Raw genomic sequence first — 14,513 nt, 5'->3', positions numbered from 1 at the left:
TTTTTGGTGTGCCTCATTTCCTGCACATCTGTTCTTTTACATTAAAATGTCCAATAACTGGCTCAATAACTGCAGCTTTTTAAATCATTGGCCCATTTCCATGATGTCTTGCTTCCACAGCCAGTTGACCCAGGATGTCAGGGTCACAGGGAGATTGTTGAGTGTTGAAGATGTCTTATTGCATTTCCATGCATATCTTTACAGCATGTAAGCAGGAAGGTCAAAGAGCAGCCATGACCCAGCTGATGGAGTGCTTCTGTGTGGTCAAACAGGGTCATGGGTTCACTGAGGAGCTGCAAAAGGTTACCCATGAGTGACAGGAGACCAATAAGCAATGCAGTCATCCAGAGTCTAAACAAACTATGCTACTCATAGCCACAATTTGCTTATTCTTTACCCTTAACTTTACTATTGTATTTGCCACTAAGTGAGCAAAAACACAAAGAAATTAAAACATTGATAATAAAAACATTATTCCCAACTTTTTAAACTTTCATATAAAGTGTCTGGTTTAATCTGTTTGTTTTTCAAAGTTCATTGGTGTGCCTTAGTTAAAGATATAATACCTACAGAGCATTCCTTTGTGTACTCTCATGAGTCTGATGTGATTTATGTGTGTGACAGGTGCCCAACAAATATACGTACACTGGGGACGAGCTGTAGCCGCTATTCCCATAAAGTCGGTCTCATGTTCTGACCAAAGAAAACCTGAAGGAGCCAGAATAAATTATGTGCACATTTTTGTCACGAAATCCATCTTTTGTCTTGAAAATAAAAAGAAACACATATCCAAAAAGTCTAATATTAGTGTCATGTATCAGTGGTGGAAATGCCGGCTGGCCAGAGTATCCTGAGTTTTCCCATCAACCACATTGTTTGTTCTATTTATCAGTGAAAGTGAAAGAAGAGGAAGCCTGACTGTTTCACTCTCGCTGACCCACTAAGTGAACAAAACAATTACATCGTGACAACTAATCACATATAAGCTAAATATTACACAAACAAGTATTAGTTTGTTCACAAATGCACCCATCTCCAAATACATTTGAATCCAGCGCAGGCAAACTCATGAGCAGCTGGTGTGATATTGCTCTGTGTCCTTGAATGAGGCCTCCTCTCGTTGGTACGACTGGGCAGCTGGAGTGAGGAGAACTCGGCAGCATGGAAACGTTTATCCAGGCTGGAGTACGGTCGTCACCCTGACCACCACACACTCATAAAACACTGCCATATGTGAAGGATTTGGGAGAGGATGGCTGCTCTTTTGATATTCAGTATGAAGGCAATGGGCATGACTAATAAATTGGTGTTTATAATGTGACATATAATAGGACAGAATCCGTCTCTCTTAACCAGGCTTAGTCATCCAATGTATTAGCTGTCTTTAGTCAGACCTGACAGATGTTTAAGTCAGCCGTGATATTAGGACGTACACAAGACTTCAGGGTTATTTTTAATGCGTTAAAGACACAGAACACTAGACTCAGGGAAGTTCTGCCAACCAAAGTAATGTTATCTTTCAGAATCTAAAACTTTGGCAAATGTGTTCATCAGAATCAGCAAGAAAAATAAAACAGGAGCCAAACTTTTTTTTTTTCTTTCCATGGCCCTGAAATATGGATACACAAAACGAATTGCCCTCTGTTTGGTTTGTTTGTCTTAGTTTGTGGCATCAATCCACTCACAATGAAGAGACAAATACGCTTCCTTTTGAAGCAAATTTGTATGGGATGAAGTGCCACTTGGCTGAAATTGTATTATATATTGTGCATAATCCTCATGCTTCTGATATTTTCTGCTCACTGCTCTCTCTTTGTGCTCTCTCTAGAAATGCCACTAATTGCACTCTTCAAGAGCCGCATTATTTGTTTTACAGTCACCATGTTAGCAGTAGTGAGGCAGTTTTGTATGTTGTATTCCTTATTTGCTTATTTTTTTGAATGCTGGGAGTTTCTCAACTGTTTATTTCTAAAAGCTGGCAAAACAAATCATTATGATTTAATCCTGAACTCGAATCTAAATTGAATTCTTAATGGAGCCTTCTGAAAAAGATAAACAGAGAATAGTATTAGATGTATCAAACTTCAAACGTAAAGATTTGTGAGGCTTTACAAACTGTACAACGTATGTTGGTTCTCACAGTTCTGTGACTTTAGAATTTCTGAATTTTAAGATCTTTACAACTCATGTGGCTTTCTAATGATTGTGTTTATATCAACTGAAAAGCAAATAGGAATATATAGCCAGTGTATATATGTGGGTTTTGGTCAGGTGTATATGGATTTGGGCTGAAGGTTACAAGCAGGTTAAGGATTGGAACTGTTCATAACAACGTAAATGAGGCAGTCTTGCAATCCTATGGGCTTCTCACACTGGTTTGATTACCAGCTTTGCACGTTCATGGGTCAAATATTTTTGTGGAAGACATTGAACCTCCACTTTTTCTCTGTGATTAACACCTTATATGACAGCTGTCGCTATTGATGTATGATTGTGTGCAAGAATTTGTGCATGAATGGGTGATTGGTGTCTAACAGTGTGAAGCATTTCAGACTGCTAAACTGGATAGAAACACACTATATGAGTGGTTCTTTCTGTCTGCAGTTTGCATATTCTCCAGGTATATTGGAGTTGACTTGTCCAGGATGTACCCTGCCTCGACTGCACTGCCCTGCAACCTTTAACTGGATGTGTAAAGAAGACGGATGGATGGTAGTGATATATGTGAGCCATGATCCCAAATGAACAATACTGTGTGTGAGTGGCTGGGTAGAGATATTGATTTCAGTAATCCAGTAAAAAAAGAGGCATTTTCTTATCAAATGCAGGTTAGCACTGTCACCCTTCATACACACAGACTGCACATTGATATATGACAGGAATTTCTCAGGGAAAAAACCTTAAATATCTACATAGCCATACTCAAAAACATATTAAAAAGCGATTTTGGCATCTCTTTCCTTTTTGTCCTACATGCCTGAACCTTTACTTTAATGCTGAACTTCTGCCTCTGAGAGGGTCTATTTATAAAATCATTACAGCCAGGCTTGATTGCTGTGAACGCTGCTCTTCCACTCTTGAGTTGAAACAAGTAAAAAATTATAAGCAGATTTATATGACTAAAGTTTGGATGCTATGAAAGAAATGCCGGACTGTGCAATGAAAGGTTTTCTTTTCTGTTTGCAATGAAATCCAGCACCATTTCAGATGCTATCAGTGACGCCATAAAGCTATATGTTTTGAAGAGAGAATACTGTGGCTTTTGTTGTATCTTTTATTCATATTTTAAATCATTTTAGATCCACTTCCTCCTGTCAGATTTGCTCAAGAAGGCATGTGTCGCAAAGCCAAAAGAGTCCGACCAGGAGATGTGGGAAACTGCCATCAGTCTGATGGGAGCAGCCTGGGTTTGTGCCGCAACCTCTTGGTTAGAGGGCAAATACTTCATCTTAAAAGACTTTACACTCTAACCACAGAAAATCTGCTCGTGGGACAGACATGTTGTTTCATACAGAAAGAAAAATTAAAGAAGAAATATCAGAACTCCTCAGTACCAAGGCCAAATTCTGAATTGCTTACAGTTCTCTTCTCTGGAGAATCTGTGCAAATGTAAATCTATGCACGCATATTTTGTGTATGTTTACACTTGAGAGGGATTGTCCTCTTATGCTGCATTCCTTATCCCTGTCTGTGGAAGAAATTGTGTCAGGACAGTACGGTCTGCGAGTGCTCAAAATGATGTTGCTGTACTGACCAATTACACAGCATAACAGAGCACCTTTTGTCATCCTCTCATTGGCTGAGGATAAATTCTTCTCTTATCCAAATAACTCATCCGATGGAGTTTGTCTGAATCACGAGTTACATAGTTTCCGTTAATCAGGTTATTGGTGAGATGAAAAACCGACAAGAACTTACACTCCTAAATGAGACCATTTATGAGAAGTAGAAAAGCATCGGCTTACTTAATCTGAATATGCTTTTATTTAAGGTGAAAATGACAGAGTGGGATCTGCAGATATGATCACCACAAAAGCAGTTGTGTTGTTGAGATTATGCTGAATGGAGACAGCAGATCAGAGTCACTTTGTTTAATCATAGAGAACCTAAAGGTCCGGACTCAGTGTTTCTCAATTAAATGAATCAAACAAAAATGAAGATGGACATATCTTGTTTTTTTTATGCTGCATTAGAAAAATCGTACCCAGAGGCTGAAGATTCAACACAATGGATACAAATTGACCATATCATCTACCAGCAGCTTTACATTTGGGAGACCAGATTTATCTTTCTTTAAGTCAAGTCTGACTTTGCCGATCAAAATGAACCATATGTGCTACAATTCACCCTTTCTTAAAATTGTCCACACCAGGGGTCTGCAAACCTTTTCAGCCTGAGACCCAAAACAAAACATTGCAATGTGTATGATCTTTTGATCACAAGCACAAGCAAGATGACCGGGTTGCTGTAAATTCTGAATTTATATGTACAGTAATTTACATAGGGACAATTTGATCTGATCCAAACGCTATATAGTGAAGAAATATTCTCTTTAAGTGTACATTTAAATGAAGATTAAAGTTTAAAATTGTATCCACAAAATAATTATTAGGTTTACCTTCTGCATCAAGAATCCATTTATGATCCCACTTTGGGAAATAAAGCATAGTTTTAGAAACACTGTCCCACAATGGTTGCATTATTAAAATCAATCAATAAACATTGTTTTCAATTGATTTGTGCGAAGAAGTAAACATCTAATTAAATATCTTTTCACAAAACCTTGGCAGGACAATTGATTTAAACAAAGGTAAATTCTAAGTCTTTTCTTATTAGTCATGTACAGTATATGATCTGTAAGGACTGTAAGACACTGAGCAGAAAAGCATTACACATTATCTGTATCTTCACAAGCCGTTCTTCACTATCCATGTCTATTTCACAACCACATTTTTCCTGCTCTCTCCCAGGTCTGTACTACATCTCTTTCTGATGCTTTTTTGACCTTTTTAGATTGTTATAAATAGTAGCTGTTTGGGGGGGGGGGATCTCTGAAACAGGACAATTTTAATGCTCACCGTCAGTATTAATTCATCCCTCTCCTGTAATAAATCAGCTGGAAGTTGGCCATCAAGTCACCTCAGGACATCGCTGCAACAATACCTCTCCACCACTAGATGACTCCCTGCAATTGAGAATCTTGTAATTACACTCCACAGTGGCAGGATACCTGGTGTTCGGTCCTGCCTGCATGGTGTGATATTATCATCATGCCCACCAATATTTATGTTTTCTTAGTTTATCTTTTGTTCGTTAATTGTGTTTTAATTAGATTAATATTTGGGGATCCTCACAGCTCTTCTTTAGTATTTAGATAAAACAGCATGTAAACAGTGATAATGGAGGGATTTGTCCAAACTAGGCATAAGAACAAGGTAATAAAGCTGCTGCTGTAATTAAGATCTGAGCCGTTTTCTCAGGTTCTGACAGGCACCAGACACCCACGCAGCACTGAAAGTGGCTGGACGAGGGGGAAAGGCGGGGAGAAGTCTAAGGGAGTGAGGCATGGCTAATCTCTGCTCTCATGTCCACAGGCAGAGTGGATGGCGATGATGAGGAGGGTGAGGAGGCATAATGCAGAGACGACTACATGGATGGAAAAACGTGTGAACAGGCAAGCAAATGTTGACAAGCGGGTGAGAGGTCAGGCGGTCAAACTGAGTGATGATGAGAGTGGAGGGGAGATGTGCCTGTTTCGCTGCACCGACCAAACGAAAACACCAGGCCGTATTTGTACTGTAACACTAGATTTACAGTCACTAGATGGCAATCGCTCACAATTGTTTAAACTGTTTCACCCTCTGGCATATGCTGACAAATGTCATAAAACTCATAATAGACTGTAAAAACTTGCAATGGCCCCCACACAATGTAAAGTGACTTATAACCTTAAATTATGCTCTGGTAAGACTGTTTTTATGTCATGAGAGCAGAGCATGTAAAATAAACACACACACACACACACACACACACACACACACACACACACACACACACACACACACACACACACACACACACACACACACACAGACACACACACACACACACACACCACCCACTGTGGGCATGATGGCACAGCCTGGACTGCTGTACACATTTCTCACTCGTGTTTTTCTGGGTCATATACAATGATACACTGCAGAGAAAATATACATGTGAATTAAACAATATTTCTAAATATTTCTTTTCTCTTTTTGAAATGATTGGATGTCCAGGAAAATTGTTTGTTGCTCTTTGCTGTATTCTACAGTATGCTTGTCCATGAAGCAAATGATTTGGAATCAAATCCCAGGCTGCTCCTGATCTGGTCCCAGAGTGTCTTGAGTGGGTAATTTTATTCCAGTTGACAGTTGGCAAAAGGCAGGGTCGCTACACATTATGTATTTGTTCTTTTTATTATTCTTGTCGCTTCATTTGGGATGACCATGGGTTTTCTGAGTGACCTGAACTGACATATTATGAGACACAAAACAAGGTTTTTCACAGTAACAACTGTCTTCACAGCGTTCTGTCACCTTATGCAGAGGATATCCTGCAAACTTGTAATTTTTTAATTATTGATCAGTCATTATTTATACAGGAGTTTATGCACAAAAACAATGTAACAGAGTTTACATAACGAAACAATCACGGAAATCCCCCCTACCATGCACACACACACACACTTGCATTTAACTTTAGCAGCCATTGATTAATTGAACTTCTGAGGCAAGTCGCAAATCCTCTATTATTCCAGTCCAATGTCACAGTGGCATGTCAACAAGCTATAGAGGGTATTATGTGTATTATCCAGAAAAGGATGAAGGCCTGAAAATTTGTACAGTGCAGGATGATGAAAAGAGGTAAAAGAAGTAATTTTCATGTGTCACACAATTATAATGAGATTATGTGCCATATTTTCTTGGTTCCAGCTCAGCAGAACCAGGCTTGATGATTTTTATAAGTTTCAAAACCATTCAAACGTGTTTGTCCAGATAATTTTGTATGGAGAACCTTGCCTTTTCTTGAAAGAAAGAAATAAGTTCCCAATCATTACATCTGGTGTTTCTGGAGCACACTTATTCCAAATTCACACAAACAAGAATGCTAAGCTGGAAACAAGTGAAACTAGTACAAATACACAACAGTTTCTTTGTTGGAGATTTAAGGAGATTTATGTAGCTTACTTTGGTCCCTAACAGGAGTCAGTGCCGCGTATGCTTGCGTACGTGCGTGTGTGCGCGTGTGCATGTGTGTGTGTCTGTGTGCATGTTTGAACTTTGTGACTCTGACAACTTGTCCCAGTAGACCTCTGCTGTGCCCAAACAAGCTTACACCTCAGCAAAGCCGGTGTCAACTGGTTATGTGAGTTTGTGTTCATGAATGTGCAAGTGTGTCAAAGGGGGTCTGTTTGTTCTTCTGAAGCTGTTTCATCTCATGTGCCTTGCAATGTTACACCGTCCACAACGTGGGTCAGTGGGGAATCAGAGTAAATCATGTACAAAGCAGAATTTCTTTATAATATTTGGTGTTTGTCTCTTAGTCTAAGCTTTAGCTGTTCTTAACTCTTCTCGTAAAAGGATGCCCGGAGGAGGCTGCGTGCACGACTTTGACCTTCAAAAAAAGAAAACAATGTCACTGATCACCTCTGCATACAAAGGTTGCTCACAAATTGCTGCTAATTCTCAGAGTGTGTGTTGTTTGGTTTTTCTATTATTTGTTTTCAGATAATTTTTAACCAGCGTTAATGACCAGTGTTGAGTTAATGACCCTGGGTTGTGCAGTTTCACCTCAGCATAGCAAAGATTAAAAAAAAGACCAAAAAAAAAACTGAACCAGCTGAAACGGGCATTATGTGTGCGTCTTTGTATTTGAAAGTGTGTGTGTGTGTGTGTGTGTGTGTGTGTGTGTGTGTGTGTGTGTGTGTGTGTGTGTGTGTGTGTGTGTGTGTGTGTGTGTGTGTGTGTGTGTGTGTGTGTGTGTGTGTGTGTGATTAACTGTTACTGGAGTTACGGGGGCACTGAGCAACAAACCTTCCTGAGGTGAACTCATCCAGTGTTAGAGGCTCCACAACATAGTGCCAATGGACTTCATGACTTGTTTGCCATTATTTCATTTATGTGATAGCTGACACTGCATCTAAGATGCTTTGTTAGAAACGACTGGCTCACAATTTGAATCTGCGTCGCATTTTTGAACGTTGATAAGAGAAAGCGTTTGAGGTCATGGGAAACTTAGAAAGCATGTGGATTGCAGTGGAGTGTGCCTGCAGGATCCTTGGTATTTCTACAGCCACAGGTAGGAGATCAATATAAAAACAAGACACAGTAATAACATTTGTTTTAGAAACATGTGCATCATTCTGGTGTTATGGTGTGATTCTGATTTTTAAATGGGACAAAGATCAGGGTAGTTTTGTTTTTAAAATATTGGATAAGTCATTCAACATAAACTGTTGTTATAAGTCAAATCAAAAGGTATACTTGTGGTATTTTACCATCTGCGATATAGCAGGTCACTTCAAACCAATAAAAAAATTATTAAATAATCTTTTTTCATCTTTTTTTCTGATATCGCTGAACTTAAACACTCTTTTGGGAGAGATTTGTTGGGGGGGGATTTCATAAACTCAAAGTGTTAGGTCAAATGGAGACTCAATAACTATTGCTGAACACTAGAACAGTAAATCATCTCATGGATGATATATCTAAACACAGTGATCATACAGAACCTTCCCATTCCATTGTTTTTATCGGGCACACAGAAACAAATTACACACAGCTCTCTTTCCACAGTAAATCATCATGGTCTTTAGTTGCTGCTTTCTCCCAAAATATAGCACCCCTGTACACTTAAATTCAAACAGCTGCAGATGCCCAACATTTACTGAGAGACATGTGCCTCACATCACGCCAACATGCAGTCTCTGCATCCAGCTGGGTTACTGGGGCTTATGTGATCACAGGCTGTTATACATTTACACCTACAGGGGCTTTCTGTGCATTGTTTTTTATATGCGTTTGAATGCATGTTTATAGCATGTGTGCCTTACCTCCGTCTGGCTCACCGTGTGTGCACGTGTCGACGTGTCTGTGTTGGCCTGCTAGCCCCTGTGTGTGCTATGCAGACATACAGTATATGCAGCACGCACATACATGTTAATATCCAGCTGGTCGGAATGCAGAGTTAATTCTTGTCCAACTCTCCAAACTGCCAGAGATCATTCAGCTGCTTTCCCTCAATCTCCCTCTGGTGCTGATTGTATCTCTGTAATTCTGGTAAGTAGGCCGAAACAATTGCTTCCATGTGTTCTGCAGTGATTACTTCTTAACCATGCTTACCTCACAGGAAAACGATTGGTTAATAAAAAGGGAATTTTCTTTTGCATTTTGAAGAGTTCGCTGTTATCTAATTTTTTTTAATCTGTCCTCACATCAATACAGTAGTAGAAGCTCAAGTGTTTTACTGCCAGAATACAAACTTGGGGTTCTTGTAGTCAAAGTGAAAACTTGAGGCGTTACATGGAGCTGGAGAAAGGCAATCTTTTCTGGTTTGCTGAAGAGCAAAACAAAGGGAGGATGCACATTCCCCAAATCTCTTAGAAATAATGTATTCAGTGTTTATTTTGCTTTGGGTAGATTCCCATAAGTGATTGGACCATTTTCTTCCTCCACACTTTGTCTTCTCTATCCTTCTTCTCTCACCAATCTCTTATACGTCCTCCCTCACTACATCCATGAACCTCTTCAGTTGGCTTCCTCTTTCTCTCTCGTGAGACATGCCTCTCTCCACTCCCGCTCTGACCTGCAGTAGCAAATGTTTCCCCTTGGCCAAGCACCCTGTTGCCTCACCGCTCCAGTAGTGGTGATTGTTGACTTGCAAAAATGTGCATGAGGCATCGTATTTTTAATCTGGAATTTGTTTGGAAAAAGTTTTACATCTTCTTTATACACCTCTCAATTTAAGCAATGGTAATACTCCAGTGGCATGTCTCATAAACCATTTACTGATGATTTCATGAGTGGAAATTGAGCCACATTTAGGTGCAACACAATGTAAATATAGTTTTCATTTGCCTGTACATTTCTGAAAACAATCCACAGCTAAACTGAAAATGTTCTTTGTATTAACACAGTACACTACATCATGTTCACACACAAAATCATAAGATGCTTTGGAACTTATAACCTGGTCACAGTTTGGAATAGTTTTGGCAAAACATTGTGGCATATGCACACAAAAGCAAAACATTTAAATGAGTTCATGACTTGCCAAGTGCCTTCACCAAGTGGATTTATTCCTCCAACATATCAAGAGACGTCGTTAATCTTTAATCCATGTCTTTATTCCCGTCATTCGCATCATTTCTGATGTCAGTACGCCTGCCACTTGAGGTCACTGTTACAAATAATGAGTTGACTAGCACGTTAAGACAAATAGAAGGGTGGATTAGAACATTTTAAACGAGTAATGAGGTTTTTCAAGATGTCCTGTTTTTGGTTTCCTTGCTGTGGTTATGTGCCAGGTTGAATGCCCACTTAAACACAAATACAAGCCTCAAAGATTCTCAGACTGTTATTGTGAACATGAGTATGCTGTTACCAAAGTTTTGTGACCATGACAGGATCAGTTGGCATAATTACCTAAATTAAATGCCAGTAAATATCTTCACTTAAACATTAACAGGTCACTATGGCAGTGAAAGTATTGAATCTCATGTTCAAGGTGACTTGCGGTTGACTGCAGTGAGTTGTTTAAAAAAAGAAAATGCGTCCAAGCATGACTTGAATTAATTTTTCAAATCTGTGCAAATATCAGTAGAGGCTATCCTAAAACCAACAGGTCAAATATACAAGTACAAGCAAAATAAACTAGAGAAGATTAGAAACAATGCTGCTCAGTGCAGAAATATAAACAGCATTTATGAAGGTTTGAGACGTCAGGTCTCTTCAAAGAAGAAAATTATGAGCAAAGTCTGACATCTGGTGGAGAGATGCTGCTCACTTGTAAGTCCAACGCCAAGATGACATTAATGTATCTCTTTTTCAGTCTTGTGTGGTGTGGGAGTGGAGACTCTACACCAAGGAGATTTCAGCAGCCTCGGCATCTACCTCCTGTGAGTGCTTGAGGACACATCTCAGTTTTAAACACAATTCCTGTACTTCACTATGGTAAAGAACATGTGATCTGAGTGCCCTCCGGGAATGTTTGAATCACTTTATCTGTTTTCATAATCTCTAGCATGATGCTGTTAGGAAGGAGTCATGGGGACGGGGGAGGGTTCAGAGGCCAGAAACAAGATAGATCCTCTTCTGCTACCTCTTTTTATCTCTGTGACTCACAGCCAAACTCCAACAGAGTCACGGGAAGATATCTCTCCAAGGACACCAGAAATACAAGAATGTTTATTCTGTCAGCACACAGAAAATAAATGTGGATTAATCTATTTCTACACTCCCACCCCTCACTCGCTCTCAATAAATGATCAACAGAGTGTTTAAATGCTCAATATAAAAGGAGGCATACACTATGTTCCTCTAAAAACATGAAGGTGATAGTTCAACTGCATTTTTTTAGGCACTTCATCTTTCCGTCCACATCTTGTCCTTTGACTTCGGCCACAGCTCTGTTAATGCAGAAGCAAACCGATATTGACCAAGTTTACACAGTTTATAAACTGTTTACTGATTGTATCAGACAAACAGCAGTTTCATCTGGCTTTAAATTTCTTCCCCAAGGGTGTCATCTGTTGGTATCATGATGTTTGAGATGGCCTATTTCGTGGATGCTCTCCTCACCATGTGTTTGCCGTGAGTATGCTCAGACATCATGTATCATCACACATTTCTGTAAAAAAAAAAAATTACAGCACAAGTACAGTACAACAGCTTAAATATATTGGATATTATTTAAATACACATCACAAATGTCTGAGTATAAATATCAAATCAAAATTGAACCTGTTTGTCATTCTTTTTTATTTTATTTTATTTTATTTTTTAATCTTTACAGCTGTCCTCCAGATTGGCAGGTTTTTGTCTTGTGGAGGAAGATGGCTCATATTGGAGGCTTTCATAAATTCCTCTATTACTCCATCATGTCAGTGGTCTGCTTCTTGCATCCTGTGTTGGTGTGGCATGCCATTATCCCAGGTGAAAATACCCAGCTTACTTTGTAGTATTGTTAGTGGTATTCTGAAGCAGCATTGTTGTGTTGAGGCTCATAGTATGAACTGACAACCCCAAGGCTTGTTTGCTAATACAATTATTTTGTAATATACCAAAGGGTGTTTTTGTAGGGGGGGAAAAACTACATTAAAAAAATATTTTCTGATTGCAGGGGCAATGCTTTTGGTAACGGCATTTTTCAACTTCATGCTGAGCAAGAAAACAAAGACAAAGTCTTTCAAAGGGCCTCATGGGACCGATCAAGGCCCGACCAGCATCCATGTGACAGAGAGAGGAGTCTCAAATAGTGCTTCTGCATTTTTCCATATTGTAGCGGGAAGGAGGAGCGCAGCGGGGCTGTCACTCGGTAGCAGGGACCCGGGCCTCGACCTGGAAGAGAGAGGAGAGAGCGTCCAGGCCATGCTGGAGCTGCAACAGCCAGCAGCAGTAAAAGAGACAGACAAAAAGAAATGGAGGTGGAGAGAGCCGGGACTGAGATGCTTGAGAGGTGGGGAGGAGCCTGTGGAGAGAGAAATGGAGGAGATGGAAGAGTATTGTCAGCCAGAGCCAGACACCACCTCAGACACAGCGCCGATGATTACAGACTGAATGAGACTGTGTTCATGCTGAGCTCCACTCTCAGAAAACACAATGGAAAACATGACACGTGTTCTAACAAGACCGGGTACAATGAGCAGAATTTAATCCCTAAGAAATTTAAAAAAGTAGTATTTAGGAGTATGAAGCTGTATATTTTATGTGATTATATGACTGTGTAAGTAAGAATATAAATTTTTGTATCAAAAATGTATTTTTTTTTTTTTTTACATTTAAAAATATCTTGGTACTTTGAAGAATGATCACTTGAACTGAAACAATAACAAAAATACAAATTTGTTCTGGGATTCACGTCTGTTTTTGCAGAGCCAGCAATCATTAAATTGCAGACATTTATGAAAAGCAATCCAATCTGGTTATGGCGACATCCATTATTCATAAGGCAACAAATGAGATCAACGGCTTCGTTCATTCATTTGGAGAAACCGCGCAAATGTGACTGAGGGTAGCAGGCCTCAGAGTGTGTGCAGGTGCATGCTTTACTCACATTCAAGCCTCCTCATTGTGCGTGTGTCATGTGTGAGCGGTGGCCATGGAGACAAAGCTCCGGGAGGAGCGTTCACGTTGGCTGCAGCTTTCATGTTATTATGGTGATGAGAGGGACATCAGATTGCCCACCAAAGCACCACCATAGCCCCGAGTCCCACCAAGATATGTCTAGCCAACAAATCAGGGAATAATAACATGCTATACCCCCAACACTGATAACATTAATAGGTTGTGTGAATGAGTTAGCAGTTCTATAAATCACCTGTGAAATTACCATATGCATTTTTTTTTTTTATCATGCAACAAAGATTGCTGGTCTCTATGGAACTCGCATCTATTGTTCAGACCACGAATCTCTTCCTTTATGTGCAGTCAAATACACACACAAACTAACACACCATGCACACACGATATTCTTCAGTCCTTTGTTCACTGAACTGCAGATATCACTGTGTGTACCCCTAAGAAGCAATCTCACCGCAGCATCAAAGCTAAAGAGAGAATCAATAAAAGCAGAGAGCCTCATTCATCACAAAGTGCCTCACTGAAAACCAGGGGTCAGACAACAGGCGCACGAAAACACACATGTCCACGTAAATAGCCTGATGGTAAAAGAACTGGGGTTTTCTCCTTAGCCCATTTGACTCAATTTACAAATTCAGAGTTGGAGCTATTTAAACATGCTTTTCTTTTCCTTTTCCACAATGTATCAAAGATGTGACATGAGAATCCAGTCAGGAGGAATCAAATGTTCTGGTAGTTCATGGAGAGAACAGAGTCTTTGTCCAGGATCTGCTGAAGCCGCTCATTAGCCCACAATCTGAGCTGCAATATTATCTTTGTGGGCATCTCTGGCCAATTATAGCAGCTGACTGAACAAGAAAGAAAACAAAAAAGAAGAAAAAAATAACATTGGGATAACATTGGTATTTCCTTAACAAGTTCTCCAACTTTGTCATAACTCACATCCTTAAGAATAAATTGTTCTGTGTGAGGGAAGTAGTACAGCTGCTGGAACAACTTACTTCCTCTGGATGTTAATTCATCAACCTTAGACAGAGAGAGAGAGAGAGAGAGAGAGAGAGAGAGAGAGAGAGAGAGAGAGAGAGAGAGAGAGAGAGAGAGAGAGAGAGAGAGAGAGAGAGAGAGAGAGAGAGAGAGAGAGAGAGAGAGAGAGATGCTTCCTTCTGTGAGGCT

The 14,513-nt window shown here is 39.8% G+C and overlaps 1 protein-coding gene across 1 annotated transcript; it reads left to right on the top strand.

Moving 5' to 3' along the window:
* Positions 1-8,267: 8,267 nt before the first annotated feature.
* Positions 8,268-12,818, top strand: tmem72 (transmembrane protein 72; the record flags this gene model as incomplete). The annotated part of the gene is made up of 5 exons (XM_080507237.1): positions 8,268-8,340; positions 11,092-11,158; positions 11,781-11,852; positions 12,055-12,194; positions 12,382-12,818. 5 exons carry the CDS (start codon positions 8,268-8,270, stop codon positions 12,816-12,818), a joined length of 789 nt encoding a protein of 262 aa, XP_080363363.1.
* Between the last annotated feature and the right edge of the window lie 1,695 nt (positions 12,819-14,513).

The sequence above is a fragment of the Blennius ocellaris genome (assembly GCF_963422515.1).
Source record: "Blennius ocellaris genome assembly, chromosome: 13".
Lineage (NCBI taxonomy): Eukaryota > Metazoa > Chordata > Actinopteri > Blenniiformes > Blenniidae > Blennius > Blennius ocellaris.
Note: the sequence above shows the minus strand (reverse complement) of the source record. Positions and strands in the feature narration are given on the sequence as shown.